General features: G+C 42.2%; 1 protein-coding gene across 9 annotated transcripts in view; it reads left to right on the plus strand.

Moving 5' to 3' along the window:
* Positions 1–16567, plus strand: part of IQCH (IQ motif containing H) — a 218485-nt gene that overhangs the window by 156355 nt on the left and 45563 nt on the right. For all 9 annotated transcript variants that reach the window (XM_025884587.2, XM_073877244.1, XM_073877245.1 and 6 more), the window contains 2 exons: positions 4029–4149; positions 8187–8473. In XM_025884587.2, coding sequence (XP_025740372.1) covers positions 4029–4149; positions 8187–8473 — 408 coding nt within the window. The remainder of the gene's footprint in view (positions 1–4028; positions 4150–8186; positions 8474–16567) is intronic.

Raw genomic sequence — 16567 nt, forward strand, 5'->3', positions numbered from 1 at the left:
GTACTGTTGGATCCTAACTATGGAAAGAGCCAAGATGTCCATCGACAGATGAATGGATAAAGAAGATGTGGTTATGCAGCCATCAAAAGGAATGAAATCTTGCCATTTGCAGTGACGTGGATGGAACTGGAGGGTATTATGCTGAGCGAAATAAGTCAATCAGAGAAAGACATGTATCATATGATCTCACTGATATGAGGAATTCTTGATCTCAAGAAACAAACTGAGGGTTGCTGGAGTGGTGGGGGGTGGGAGGGATGGGGTAGCTGTGTGATAGACATTGGGGAGGGTATGGGCTACGGTGAGCGCTGTGAATTGTGCAAGACTGTTGAATCACAGACCTGTACCTCTGAAACAAATAATACATTATATGTTAAAAAAAAAAAAAGAAGAAGAAGAAGATAGCAGGAAGGGAAAAATGAAGGCAGGAGGAATCGGAGGGGGAGATGAACCATGAGAGACTATGGACTCTGAGGGAACCATGAGAGAAACAAACTGAGGGTTTTAGAGGGGAGGGGGGTGGGGGGATGGGTTAGCCTGGTGATGGGTATTAAAGAGGGCACGTACTGAATGGAGCACTGGGTGTTATACACAAACAATGAATCATGGAACACTACATCAAAAAAAAATAAAAAATAAAATAAGTTGAAGTCTAAAAAAAAAGAAGCTTTCAAAATAAATTTATGGAATAGTTAATACCTCCCCCTTATTCCAAACCATATCTTTTTCTTAGAGAGTTAATCATGGCCCCAAGCTGCCTCCATGTGCCCCAGCATCCCCTAGCAAACATTACCCCACCAGTGCCTTCAGCTGTGTACTTCTCATGATGGGACACGATTCATCCTCCAGATTCCTGCAGCAGACTTTCCTCTAGGAAATTTACCCCCTTGCTGTGGCTCTGTGCACGGCGTAAATGCTGCGGATCAGGCAGAATGGCTGGCTGTGTGAGCAGAGGCAGCGGCGGCCGCTTGGCACAGTGTCCAGATGCCTCACACAAGCCTCAATTATTGGCCCTCACATAGCGTGTTGCATCTGAAGTGGCACTTCATAAATGTCACCTCATTTATCTTCCCAATGCCCCTCAGAGGCAGGGAATCCCATAAAATCCACCCAGGAAGCATCGGTGGTTCTTAAGTGGTCATGCCCCCAGGTGTCTGAGGCAGCAAGGAGGGAGGCCTGTTGAGAGGTTTCACATTTTCCCTTATTCTGGAACTTCAGCTGTTTGGGGCTGGGTCCATGATTCATTCCACATTTAGTGTTCCCTGTGCAGAGCACTGGGGCAGAGCGCTGGGGCAAAAGCCACTGGCCACACCATGAGGGAGCCCCCACAGAGCTGGAGAGACAGAGAAAGGATACCCAGCTGGTGACCCAGAAGGCTTCCTGGGGGAGGTGTGACCGGGACTAACTCAGAAGGAAGAGGAGGCAGCCAGGGGAGGAAGTAAAGGAAGGCAGGCTAAGGAAAGAGACTCAACCAGGGGAGGTTGGGGCAAGGCTGGGAGCTGGAGAGGAGAGTGGGGAGGCTACCTTAGGAATCACAGACCAAGTCACAGTGGCCCCTCTTCATGCATTGTCTGGGGAGTCTCAGCTTGATCCTCAAGTTGATGGAGATCTAGTTTCAAGATTTAGATAGCAAGGTTTCCACCTATTCCTTCACTGACTCCACTCCATCTCCATCCCCTAAAACACACAGGCACCCTTTTCCCCTAGTTCAGCTACTTAAAAGGAAGGCCTGACATTTTGTCACTTTTCCTCCCATTTCTTTAATTGTGGTAAAAATATATAACATAAAATTTACCGTCTTTAACATTTTTCAGTGTACAGCCCAGTGGTCGTAAATATGTTCGTAATCCTGGGCAGCCATTGCCACTATCCATCTCCCTAGCTCTTTCCATCTTGTAAAACTGGATCTCTGTACCCATGCAACACCAACTCCCCATCCCACCCCCCGCCCCCAGTCCCAGACAGCCACCACTATACACTCTGTCTCTGTGATTTCAATGCTCCGCATACCTGTAATTTATTGATATATGCATGAGTAAATGAATAAATGAACTATTTCTCTTTGGACTGTCCTAATGTGAATAGCCACACGGCAGGTGACGGCGCCAATGTCTTAACACTTTTCAGAAGCAGGGCAGGAAAGACCCTTTAATCATGGGTGAACAGAAAAGAAGACTCCACTGTTGTGGAGGGCCTGGCCTGTGAGGCTTCCTTCCTTGACACAGGGCTTTCCCTGAGCAGGGTGGGAATCAACAGCCATGGTCGGGCGTCGCAGCTTTGGGGCACCTCATGAATCACAGACAATTCGTCTTCTTCGATAAAGTAGAATGCTTTTAACTGAAACAAGTATCAAACGAAAAGAAAGGTGGGTTTGGAGGACGGTGTTCCAAGAAGGAACAACGAGGGGGTCCAGGTTGTTGGAACTCCGCGCTGTGTATGCTTGTTTATGATTGAGATGCAGGGCTCTGGAGGTCTGAGGCGATGTCTGGTAAAAAGCAGGGGAAATGTGTACATGGTGCAGAATATGGAAGGATTAAGGCCCCCGGCTTTGCCAGCAATTTCCCTGCCTCCACCTCCCAAGGCAAAGGTTGGTGGCCTGAGCCAGCTTCCCCAACCCTTCTGAACAGACCTCCAGCTGCTGCACAGTGATTCATCCTGAACATGCTGGCCAGGCACACTCCCTTTCTCACTGGCATTTTTGCTTTGCATGTCAAGCACTTCCTAGGCTAACTAATGAGACTCTCCCACCAGGATTTTCTGAATATTTCAGAAATTATTCAGATGTTTTGGACCTGCCTAGAGTATATTCTCAGATATCTGTCTTCTATTATAGATTTTTCTGGACCCAGAATGAAACAGATATCCCGAGGAGCTGGGGGTGGGAGGTGGGGGGGGGGCAGGATAGGCACTTTTTTAATGTCAGGGAAGTTGAAAATAAATGAGTATACAGATTATTTCTAAGACTCCTTTCAACCCCACTCACCAAAGCAGTGGGTTCTTTTCCAATTCTTCCAAATTACTGAGCACTCACACATAGATCCAGAGGGTCACCAGCAACCCCAAGGAAGCCCGAGTTTTTCTTGTCCGTGTCCCATATTTTGAATATAAATACTGCCCATCAAATGGTTTATATCTAGTGCCCTGCCCTACTTCTGCCAGAAATAAAATCTAAAGAGGTGGCTTCTATTTGAAAATTTTTAGAGTCTACTAAGACTATCCAGAAAAAAAAAAAAGTGGCCCTGGCAACCTGAGGCTTTTTATATCAAAAAGTCAGGCATCTCATTCTTTAGGGGATTTCCGGCTGTTTTCATTTTGACAAGGGACTCTGTGGTTTGGGTTGTCTGATGATGGTAGAGGGGCTTGTCTTAGGTCTAGTCAGATGAGGCTGTGACCTAGTGGAGAATGCCAGCCCCCTTCCCCACCTCACTCCTCCAACCTGCTCCCACCTATAATCCCACCTTTACAGCATCATCCTGAAGTTTAAGGCTTTGATCCCATGGCTCTAGGATGTGGAGGCTCCCCAACACAGGGGAAAGGACACAGCTTAAAAAGATGGAGGTGCCAAAGAAAGACCCTTCCAACTCCATAATTTCTCCCAGGGTCAGCCTGGTTAGTGTCGTAGAATAAAAAAACGTTCCAGTCTGAAGGATCTTGGGGATAGGGTAATGAAACCCTACTTACAATAAAGGGAAACTGAGGCCCAGAGTGGAGAGGTCCACTGCCCAAGGACACTCAGCTGGTCAGCTGCAGTGGGTCTGCAGCCAGATTTCCTGATGTCCAGACAGAAGGCTGCCCTTCGGAGACAATAGGCACGACTAGCAGCAATATTTAGGGGACAAATCACTTTGAAATATGAAAACTGAAATGCCTGGAAAATTAGAGAAAAATTTCAAAATGGCTTTCTGACTCTGGGTAAACAGTAACCACATTTTTTTTGCCTGTTGGAGGCCTGGTTTTTAATCACTCCACAAGCAGTTTTCATTTCTGTAGTAAAATTGCTTGTGGTTCTATTTAATTTGTTTCTGCAGGAGCCAGCTTTGGTGAAGATCTCCGAGGAGCTAGCGGGCATTTTAGCACAGCACGCGCAGCCAGTCAATGAGAAACGGTTCCCGACGTGGAGGAAATTCCTCCAAACGTTTCTCAGTCAAGGTAAATAAGACTGTAAAGTTTCTACTGAGGATTGGTCCATACAACCTTGAGTTCCAGTTTTGGGTCAACCTCACGCCAATTTAAATACCTTGCATCTCTTGTGTTGGTTTACATAAGTGCCCCTATAAGCAGACTTTTTTTCCCTCTTTTAAACTTTGTCTAAATATTTAACTTGCACTCAGCCTCTTACATAAATAGGAGCTGAGCGCACCAAGCATGGCAGACATAGCTCAAGATTCAGCCCCATGTTTGCACCTCAGACTTCCCCTGACAAGTGGGCTTTGGAATCAGATGACCTGGTTATGGAGCTCATCCCTGACTTTGAACAAGGTTCTAAAACTCTCGGAGGCCCAGTTCCCCCCCTTACCTACCTCATGGGGTTGCTGGGAGGATTCAATGCAATACAGATGTGAACGTTTCTACCACGCAGCCTCAACATGGGTCCTTAATACATGTTCGCTTCCCCTTTGTTTTGTGAGACAGCAGAAATGGTCTCACCTCCAGTTCTGAAGGCAGAATTTCTAAGTAAGGGTCCTCCACTGTCCTTTTCATCTTCCTAATTCACCCTTTACCCTCTAAGGATGTGAGGAGGTCTGTGGATGAGGGGCAGAATGGAGGGAGTGATGCTTGTCCCCAGTTGCAGAGGTCCCTGTGGGGACCACATGCCCATGCAAGGCTCCTCACTCTTAGGAGGTTACAACCGAAGGCAGATATTCTTACCTACTTACCACGTGAAGGACATGAGGAGGCTAGTATAACAGGCCACAGAAGATATCTATTCACACTCCATTCACCGCTGTCAGGTGATAATAAAAGTGATTATGTTATGGAACCTGGACTGGATCACCCGACGGAAGAACCAAACAGTACTCGGAGATCTTGAAGAATAGGAGGTTTACTTAACACAGGAGTGCTCAGAGGAGAGTGATCTCCAAAGGTCTGAGCCCCAAGCACAAACAAGGGGGGTAATTTATACATTTCTACTTCCACATACTTGGCACTTTTGGCGAGTGCGCGAGGCAGGGCAGGGAGAAAGAAGGACCTGGAAGAGCCCCAGGGCAAGGACTGGGACTCTCTCTCGCTGGCTCGGTCGGCCATCTTAGGACACAGATTTCCCTTATCAATTATATTAGCACTAATATACGATAACATTGTAACATGAGGTCAGATAAGAGCAGCAGCAACGGCACAGCGCTGATCACAGCACAGTGGAGATAACATGATGAACACCAGGGAGTGTTTATCATGTGCCAGACACTATTCTAGGCATATGCACATTAATTTATTTGATCCCCCAACAATCCTATCAGGTGGGTACCATTATCACCCTTGTTTTACAGAAGGGGAAACAGAGGTACAAAAGATTAAGTCACTCACCCCAAATCACCCTGTGAATACATAGCAGAGCCAGTAAGAGGCTACCTCTGTGTTGTTGCGGGAGTCCTGGCAGGATCTGGCAGGTGTATTTATCAAGGAATGCATCCTAGCTCAGTGTATAGGAGAGCACCAGAAAGGACAGATGTGTGGCTTGTTGGAATGCATGGGCTAGGCAGTGTGGAGTGGGAGGGAGTAGCGAACACCAGGTTAATGAACTAGTCAAGCTACGGGCTGGATGGTCAGCCATCTAACAAGCATGATGTGAAGCGGTTCTTCACTGGTGCAGGGAGAAGGGGAGATGATGCATGATCTCCCATGTGCTCTCAAATCTAAACTTCTGTGATTCTACAAATTTCCACACGCACCCACTGACAGAAAAGTAAAACTAACAGAGTCAACCCCATATACATAAATGGGAGAAAATAAGGTACCTACAACAAAAATGGTCAAGAATAAGGGATTCTTTTTGTTAGGAGAGGGAGACCCTGAAGATCTCCAGGTGCATCCAGGACAGGACTTAGGAGTTTCCAAATCTTCCAAGGTCAGCCTGCAAACCGTCCTCTAATCTTGTTATTGTCGTGGGAGCTTTGGGTAGCTTAGAAAGGGTTTTCCCAGCTACCGTCCCACCTGAGCTGTATAACCACAAGCTTAGGCTGTGCCTCAACCTCCCGCTCATCTCTACCCTTTCTTCCTTTCAACCATGTTGTAAACACGGTAACTATTTATGGGAAGCACAACAAGCCTTATTAAGCCAATTTTATAGACAGAGAGAGAGGCTCAAAGCTAGGAAGTCACTAGGGCAAAACCACACAACAAATATGTAGTGAATGGGAACACAGTTAGACCCTACAATGCTAACACATCTCAAAAACCCAGTTCTAGGAAGTCATGTGTTTCCAAACCTCTGCCTGGTTCTGAGTCCAGTGCATACAGCAGGCCCTGCATAAATGCTCACTGACCAAGTCGGGCCATCCCCCCAGGTTTCCTGACTCTCGTGCCACATCTCTCACCACCTTCCACTCTTGCCTGTTTAATTTCCCTTCTGCTCTCTCAGGTGTGCTTATGGCTACAAAACGTGCTACACATTCAGTTTCTACCTTGCCACAGGACTAGCATCAAAGGCAATATACTTTTTAAAAAGAGGAATTAATTGCTTTGAAAGGAAAAAAAGTTAAGAATGAAAAAGCCATGGTCATAATGCTGAGAAGACAGTACAAATAAGCTACTTTGAAGTAAAAAAACAAAACAAAACAAAAAACAAAGATAAAACAAAACAAAAAAACTCAAGTAATCTTGGAAGTATAAAGGATAATGTGTTTCCACTGAGGCACAATCTTTCAAAACACAGGTGACAGATAAAGCCGCAAAGTTAATTCACTCAGAGACGAAATTGGTATTTGTGTTTGTTTTTGTAGATTTTGTTGTTTTGTTGCATTTACCTTGCTAATTCCCCAACAACTCATATTTAGGTGCAGCACACACTAGTAGGCCCCATTTAAAGAAAAGCACATCTCATACTAACTAAATAGATAAAACAGTTTGCCTTGTGAAACTCAGCTTTCCTTCGGGCCGGCTCCAAACAAACTTATAGACACTTAAGGAAACTCCCTTTTGTATAAAGTAACAGACGGCTGCATTTGAGAACTGCTAAAATCTCAGGATCTAACCATATATACTGTTCAAAGCCTGTGGGCAGAGGTCATATCCCAGCAATTTTGTGAAATATGCACCAAGTTTATCTTAATACTCTCGGGCTCCAGAGGCCGCCCTGTCTAGGGAACACTTCATTGTTTTTACTTTTAAGTGATGCTATCGTATTCTTTATAAATAATACTAAAATTTTTTTCTATAAAAAGGTATATATACAGTAAGATTTATGTTAGGCCTACAACAAAATATCAGGACCATGTAAGTTTTGTAGACATCCCTAAGCTAACTCACAAAATTATCCAGGGCTCATATTGTTGCTGTGGCTGAGCATCAGGTTTGCCTCTGTGATTTCAGTTATTCAGAGCAAAAGGTAAAGTATGATAAATTATAAAGCTCTCATTATCAGCAGGGACCCTTCTTCAAGAATGGCTGCATCTCCTGCACTCTACATTTAAAAAAATGCTTGACAATTGGCGTTGTGTAGGAGTCCTTTGACATAACAGTCAGTGTTCTCTTATTCCTGATAAAAGTCCTAACCTGTTGAAACTTCAAAAAGCAGTGAAGTTGAACAGAAAGAGTACTTGTCATCAAGGCATAAACGCGGACAAAGAGCAGTTCATTCCCCCCTGAGATATTTGCCTATGGTCCTTAAGTCCATTGTTTATGTTATGAATAGGCACAGCCTTGATGAATTTATGGTGTCTTTATGGTGAATGAAAACTGACATTCATTGAGTCCTAGTATATGCCAAATACTGGAATAAATACTATAGATACAGTATCTCTAAGATTCACAACAATCTGGTGAGGTAGGTTTTATTATGCCCATTTTATAGATGATGAAAAAGGAAGTTCAGAGAATTGAAACTACTTGCCCAAAATCTCACAAGACATGGCAGATGCAGGATCTGAGCTCACGTCCATCTGCCAAAGCGTGGGCTTTTTCCTCCTGTGCTAAGTGGACACAATCTCATGAGCACCTTTTCACCTACTCCATGCTTTTCCCACCAGGAGGCACGATGGAAGCATTCCCACCTGCAGAAAGTGTCACCAACCTGACAGTGGACATGCTGATCGAGCCCAATGGAGAAATCAGAGTGCTGTCCACGGGGGACCAACTTCATGCAGAAGGCCCCTTCATCTCTACTGGTACCACCATGCCTCAGACCTCGGTGGATCCCCAAGTTCTCAGTTCTTTGTGCCTCAAAATTGGAAATGCTTGTAAAATGAGAAATGTGGTTGGTTACTTTTCCATAGACCTGGTGACATTTATTGATCCAACCACCTTGGAACAGCAGGTAAGCTGATGCCACGTGAAATACTAAAATATATAAAGACTCCATACTGTCTGCACCTATACAACAGGGAGTATGAGGCAGTTGCTCAGATGCAGTGCTCCTCGGATGAGCTGACTCTGTAAATTCAGCATTTATGGGGTCTGTGCCCAGGATCTTCCTGTTTGGGTCCTGCTGGAGTTTCAGTGACTGCAACTCGTCCCACAAAGCTCTGTCAATGGGGCTTCAATTCTGCCTATTAGTGTTCTGCCCGTGTCTTATCGTGAGACTATTTTATTCCATCCAGGGATTGAATTTGTCTAAAACTTGTGCTTAAATAGAACATCAGTCACTAGAAAGACATTAAGAGAGTCCTTGTTTCCGTTCCTTTTCTTATCAGTAGTTCACCAGCAACATAGGTTGTCCATTTTTTCATCTTAAAAATGTATTGGGATGGACATATTTCATCAATATAAAAAGGCCATAATAATAATGTAATAAATATCACGTGCCCCCACTCAGCTTAAGAAATAAAGTGGTGCTGGTACCACCTCCAGTCCTGCTCACTCCTTGCCAATCCTCGTAATGTGGCCCCTCCTCCTCCAGAGGAAGCCAGCAGCTTACAGCTGCGGCTCTGATTCCCTTCCATACCTTTAAGCTTTGATAACGTGTGGAGAAACCCATAAATGATAGTTTCATTTTGCATGTTTTAAAACTTTTTATAGATCATAACAAAATATATATTATTATTGTATAACATGCTTTTATTTATTCAATATTTCATCTGTAAGATTCTTCATATGCACCTGTGTGGCTCTGATATATAATGGTCCAGAAAACTTTAGCCTTTTTTGCTTTGGTTCTCACCGCCTCCCCCCAGCAAATTATAATGCTTAGATTCAGTACGACTTCACAGGACTCAGTTTTAAAAATATTCAGTTCTACCTCTGTAAGTGCTGGGTGGCCATACCTCTGTCAACAGGGTGAAATGGCCTCTGCCCTCGCTCTCCTGATACCCTCTGGCCGTCCAACACTGCAAATGTACTTTAGTTGTTTCATATCCATTATTCTCAGTTTTATGATTCTCCACTTCAGTCCGATGATGGTTTCAAAGTGAGAGTTTATGTTCTGGGCGGCTTTCAGCTTGCTCAATAATCATTTTCTATTTGCCTTCCTGGGCCCTCGATCAGTTCTGCATTCCTTTCTCAGGCCCACACATTGAGAGAGAAAGGACAAACTGAAGGGCATCCAGAAATCTACAGGGTAGAGGAAAGACAGAAACAATGCCCTCTGGTGAAAGATCTGGGTGGCAGGGAAGCAGGGGAGGCTTCATGAGCAAGGAGGATTTAATCTGTGATCCCTGGGGTGGTACGAGGATGGAACTATGGGAACTGTTGATTTGTGGTTTTTATTTATTCAAGTTTGGTATGGGGAAAATTGCATGGCAGGGAGTGGGATCTTCAAACACAGGGCTGGTCCTGTCTCTGGGCTTACTACTCTTCTGGGCTTCAGGGATTAAGGTTCCACCCTTACCTTGGCTGGTCCCATGTGCCCTGTCAGGCTTTTCTCACCTAACTCCCCTCTTTTTCTCTCTTCCAACCACACTGGACTCTTTCAGTCCCCCTTACTCATCATACTATCTCCTGCCACAGGACCTTTATATATGCTGCCCCTCTGCCTAAAATGCTCTTGCCTCTTCTTTTTCACCTAGTTAAGCCCCTTCCCACCCATCATATTTCAGCTCAAGCCACACTATCTTAGGGAAGCCTTCCCTGACCTCCCTGACAAAGCCTAGTCTCCCTGTTTTGAGTTCTTATATCACCAAGTACCTCTCCTTCCCACCACTTTAGCTTAGTTACAATTTTAAACTTATTTATATGATTATCTGATTACAGCTACTTCCCTCTGTAGACTGTAAGCTCCCCGAAGAGATGTACCATGTCTCTTTTTGCTCCCCACTCAACTCTCAGCACTATTTCTGCCCTGGCCCAAAGTAGGTGTTCAGTAAATATGTGTTGAAGGAAGGAGGGAAGGAAGGAAGGAAAAACAGAGGTATTCTAGCAAATACTAGGTGTGGTGCCAAGACTTCTAGAGAATGAATTCAGGCATCATTTGATGGATGAGATAAACAAATATTAACCCATATATCTGTGATTTTATCATATTATGACCTCTCCTTGTCCCTTCCTGTTAATACTTGAATATATGGTCATCTGTGTTACAATTTTCAATAGAAAACACTGGAGGAAGTGTTTAGTGAGTACACCAAAGGGTGTTTTTACATTGGCAAGGGAAGTAGATTAGCGCTGTGTGTGTGTGTGTATACAGGTGTATTTTATATATATGTATATATATAAAATAAAATATAATAATATAATATAAAAATATATATAAAATGAGATGTAGTTATATATATAACAAAAGTATAATATAAATAAGAATATATAAGCATATTAAATTTTTATTTATAATAACTGTAATATATGTAATGAAAATTTTTTTTTGCAAAATCACTGGCATACTCTAGCCATTTTGCAAGTAATATCAATTCAGAAAGCACCTTAATTTCCTTCCTAGTTGGCATGCTTTGTGGTACCAATGGAGAGACTGGCATATTATCATCTCATTTTTGCCAGTCTAATAGGGGAAAAAATGTTATCGTGTTTTCCTCAGTATTTCTCTGATTTTTCGTGATGATGCACATCTCATGTTTGTTGCCTCTTTATATATTTTGTCTCAATTGCCTTATCATATCTTTTACCCCACTTAAACTGGACTATAATCCAAATGTTGATTTGTGGAAGCTCTTTGTACATAAGCAACTCTTATCCTTTGGTTGTTATACAACTTACAAATATGTTTTTCTAGATTGTCATTTGTGACTTTTCCTTCTTTTTTCCAGCCATGTTTCTCCACCATAAAATCATTATTTTTTCCTCTTTCAGTGATTAGTAATACTCTGTAGAAAGATGTTCCAGGAGTACACCAATATTTTATTCCTCATCAAATTTCCACCCACAAAACTTAGGAACCATTGCCAGTTTTCTCCTGGGTCTGCCATCACTGTGATAGTGGTAACTCTCTATTTCTATCATGTTTTCTATATTTATTAACTGGCAATCTACTGCAAACAAGAGTTTTTTCCTTCTCCATCTTTCATTTATGTATATATGCATATATGTATTTATACCAATTTGATGTATGAGTTTCTACGTTCTTCAGTTGTATTTTGATGTTTTCATCATTTTGATGCTCAAAGTGTTCCAGATTTGACTACTGGAAGAACTTCAGGACACTCTTGTGTCCTTTGAACATGACCCCATCATTCTTTGAGCACTGTCTTACTTTCTATCACAAAGAGATATTCCAGGTTCATCTTACATTTTCCCTGCCACAGACCTAGGATCAACCCAAGAGCCTTGGGTTCTTATAGTAGAAGATGGTATTAAGATCTGGGCTTAGTACTGTCGTTGCTACTGAAGTGTCACTGCTTCTGGTCACTCTCAGTGGACGGAGCTCAGAAGTATATGTATTATATATGTACCATACACACCCACACCCACAAATGAATGCATCTATAACTATTCCTATGTCTATCAGTGTATAGATTTTAAAACCATGCATTTCTCCCAATATCTCTAATGCCAATCCAGTGCTTCAGGATTCTTTCTAGACTTCCCCTTTTCCACACTTAAAAATAAGTACCTTCTCCAACAGTGAGAAACCTGAGTCTCTTGATCCTCAATGTATTTGTTTCTTTGCTCAATCAATTTATTTGTTTGTTCAGTGTACCAACTTCCCCACCAATCCTGCTGTCTTCTTCACCTGCCACATCTGTGCTCCACCCCTACACCTCCTGTACTTGGACACAGAACCCTGTCATTTGTGTTTTATTTGTAATGCTCTTTGTCATACTAAAGTTTCAAATAGCTGAATCTAGTTCTTTTTCTAAATTATGATATTACTTTAACTTATCACTTTCTCTTATCCTCAGTTTTCTCAGCTATGAAGTGAGTAGTTTAGCTTGTTTGACTTATTAGAAAACTTCCCATTCAAAAACTATGTATTTCAATAATATCTTCGTGGTACTTACTTTCACACTCAAAATTAATATAAGAAGAAGAGGAATCTGCTTTTTAGAAATATCCAAGGAACTGACCACAAAGGTCTATGTATGCATATGTTAATCAGAACATTATTAAGGACAGCAAAAATTTTCAAATAGCCTAAATTCCAATAATAGAGAATGTGTTTAGCAAATTATGATAGAGCAATAAAACTGAATGTCATGAAAACAGTAAAACTCAAGCTTTTGAGGAATATTTAACAGGAAGCTGTTTATAGAATAGTTGAAAGCAGGAGGACCTGGATAGCACAGTCGGTTGAGCATCCAACTCCTGGTTTCAGCTCAGGAGTGAGATCAGGCCTGTTTCAAGCTCCACACTCAGTATGGAGTCACTTGAGATTCTCTCTCCCTCTCCCCCTCCTGCTCATGCTGTCACTCTTTTTCTCAAATAAATAAATAAATCTTTAAAAAATATAAAGGTAAAACATAGATTACAAAACAATATATGCAACACAATAACCATTTTGTAAAGAGAAAAAAAAAAACACATACATGCAGAACAAAAAGAACCTAAAGAAATACACTAAGAAGTTAGAATTATTTCTGGATTGGAGGATTGAGGGTGTGGTAGGCAGAGTAATGGCCCCCAAAGATGTCTATGTCCTAAGCCCTAGAGCCTGTGACTGTTACCATATGTGGTAACATAACTATGTGATTAACTTAAGCATCTTGAGAGGGGAAGATCAGCCTGGATTATGCAGGTGGCCCATGTAATCACAAGGGTCTGCTAGCTTTGAAAACAGAGGAAGTGACAGTGAGCCAGGGAATGCAGAAAGCCTCTGGAAGATAGACAAGGCAAGAAAACAGATGCTCCTCTAGGACCTCCAGGAGGAATAAAGCCCTGCTGAGCCCTTGATTTTAGCTCAGTGAGACTTTTGACTTACAACGCTTTAAGCGACTAAGTTTATGGCAACTTATTACAGCAACAATAGAAAACTAACACAGAGGAGCTAGAGAAAAAACAGCAAATAAAGCCTAAACCCAGCAGGAGAAGAGAAATAATAAAGATCAGACCAGAAATCAATGAAATAGAAACCAAAAGAACAGTAGAACCGATGAACAAAACTAGGCGCTGGTTCTTTGAAAGAATTAACAAGAGTGATAAACCCCTGGCCAGACTTATCAAAAAGAAAAGAGAAATGACCCAAATCAACAAAATCATGAACGAAAGAGGAGAGATCACAACTAACACCAAAGAAATACAAACAATTATAAGAACATATTATGAACAACTATATGCCAGCAAATGAGATAACCTGGAAGAAATGGATGCATTCCTAGAGATGTATCAACTACCAAAATTGAACCGGGAAGAAATAGAAAACCTGAACAGACCTATAACCACTAAGGAAATTGAAGCAGTCATCAAAAATCTCCCAACAAACAAAAGCCCAGGGCCAGATGGCTTCCCAGGGGAATTCTACCAAACATTTAAAGAAGAATTAATACCTATTCTCCTGAAACTGTTCCAAAAAATAGAAATGGAAGGAAAACTTCCAAACTCATTTTATGAGGCTACCATTACCTTGATCCCAAAACCAGACAAAGACCCCACCCAAAAGGAGAATTACAGACCAATATCCTTGATGAACATGGATGCAAAAATTCGCACCAAAATACTAGCCAATAGGATCCAACGGTACATTAAAAGGATTATTCACCACAACCAAGTGGGATTTATCCCTGGGCTGCAAGGTTGGTTCAACATCTGCAAATCAATCAATGTGATACAATACATTAACAAAAGAAAGAACAAGAATCATATGATCCCCTCAATAGATGCAGAAAAAGCCTTTGACAAAGTACAGCATCCTTTCTTGATCAAAACTCTTCAGAGTATAGGGATAGAGGGTACATACCTCAATATCATAAAAGCCATCTATGAAAAACCTACAGCGAATATCATTCTCAATGGGGAAAAGCTGAGAGCTTTCCCCCTAAGGTCAGGAACGCGGCAGGGATGTCCACTCTCACCACTGCTATTCCACATAGTATTAGAAGTCCTAGCCACAGCAATCAGACAACAAAAAGAAATCAAAGGAATCCCAATCGGCAAAGAGGAAGTCAAACTCTCACTCTTTGCAGATGATATGATACTTTATGTGGAAAACCCAAAAGACTCCGCCCCAAAACTGCTAGAACTCATACAGGAATTCAGTCAAGTGGCAGGATATAAAATCAATGCACAGAAGTCAGTGGCATTCCTATACACCAGCAAGTCAGAAGAGAGAGAAATTAAGGAGTCGATCCTATTTACAATTGCACCCCAAACCGTAAAACACCTAGGAATAAATTTAACCAAAGAGGCAAAGGATCTGTACTCAGAAAACCATAAAATACTCATGAAAGAAATTGAGGCAGACACAAAGAAAGGGAAAAACGTTCCATGCTCATGGATTGGAAGAACAAACATTGTGAAGATGTCAATGCTACCTAGAGCAATCTACACATTCAATGCAATCCCCATCAAAATACCATCCACTTTTTGCAAAGACATGGAACAAATAATCCTAAAATTTGTATGGAACCAGAAAAGACCACAAATAGCCAGAGGAATGTTGAAAAAGAAAAGCAAAGCTGGCGGCATCACAATTCCGGACCTCCAGCTCTATTACAAAGCTGTCATCATCAAGACAGTATGGTACTGGCACAAAAACAGATGCATAAATCAATGGCACAGAATAGAGAGCCCAGAAATGGACCCTCAACTCTATGGTCAACTAGTCTTTGACAATGCAGGGAAGACTGTCCAATGGAAAAAAGACAGTCTCTTCAACAAATGTGTTGGAAAAATTGGACAGCCACATGCAGAAGAATGAAACTGGACCATTTCCTTACACCACACACAAAAATAGACTCCAAATGGTTGAAAGACCTAAACGTGAGACAGGAGTCCATCAAAATCCTAAAGGAGAACACAGGCAGCAACCTCTTCGACCTCAGCCGCAGCAACTTCTTCCTAGAAACATCACCAAAGGCAAGGGAAGCAAGGGCAAAAATGAACTATTGGGATTTCATCAAGATAAAAAGCTTTTGCACAGCAAAAGAAACAGTCCACAAAACCAAAAGACAACTGACAGAATGGGAGAAGATATTTGCAAATGACATATCAGATAAAGGGCTAGTATCCAAAATCTATAAAGAACTTATCAAACTCAACACCCAAAGAACAAATAATCCAATCAAGAAATGGGCAGAAGACATGAACAGACATTTTTCCAAAGAAGACATCCAAATGGCCAACAGACACGTGAAAAAGTGCTCAACATCACTCAGCATCAGGGAAATCCAAATCAAAACCTCCATGAGATACCACCTCACACCAGTCAGAATGGCTAAAATTAACAAGTCAGGAAACGACAGATGTTGGTGGGGATGCGGAGGAAGGGGAACACTCCTACACTGTTGGTGGGAATGCAAGCTGGTGCAACCACTCTGGAAAACAGTATGGAGGTTCCTCAAAAAGTTGAAAATAGAGCTACCATACGATCCAGCAATTGCACTACTGGGTATTTACCGCAAAGATACAAATGTAGGGATCCGAAGGGGTACGTGCACCCCAATATTTATAGGAGCAATGTCCATGATAGCCAAACTGTGGAAAGAGCCAAGATGTCCATCGACAGATGAATGGATAAAGAAGAGGTGGTATATATACACAATGGAATATTATGCAGCCATCAAAAGGAATGAGATCTTGCCATTTGCAATGACGTGGATGGAACTGGAGGGTGTTATGCTGAGTGAAATAAGTCAATCACAGAAAGACATGTATCATATGACCCCACTGATATGAGGAATTCTTAATCTCAGGAAACAAACTGAGGGTTGCTGGAGTGGTGGGGGTGGGAGGGATGGGGTGGCTGGGTGATAGACATTGGGGAGGGTATGTGCTACGGTGAGCGCTGTGAATTGTGCAAGACTGTTGAATCACAGATCTGTACTTCTGAAACAAATAACGCAACATATTTTAAGAAAAAAGAAAAAGAAGA

Source organism: Callorhinus ursinus, unplaced genomic scaffold (assembly GCF_003265705.2).
Source record: "Callorhinus ursinus isolate GAN/ISIS: 27379988/994484 unplaced genomic scaffold, GSC_fseal_2.0 scaffold25, whole genome shotgun sequence".
In the NCBI taxonomy this organism is placed as follows: domain Eukaryota; kingdom Metazoa; phylum Chordata; class Mammalia; order Carnivora; family Otariidae; genus Callorhinus; species Callorhinus ursinus.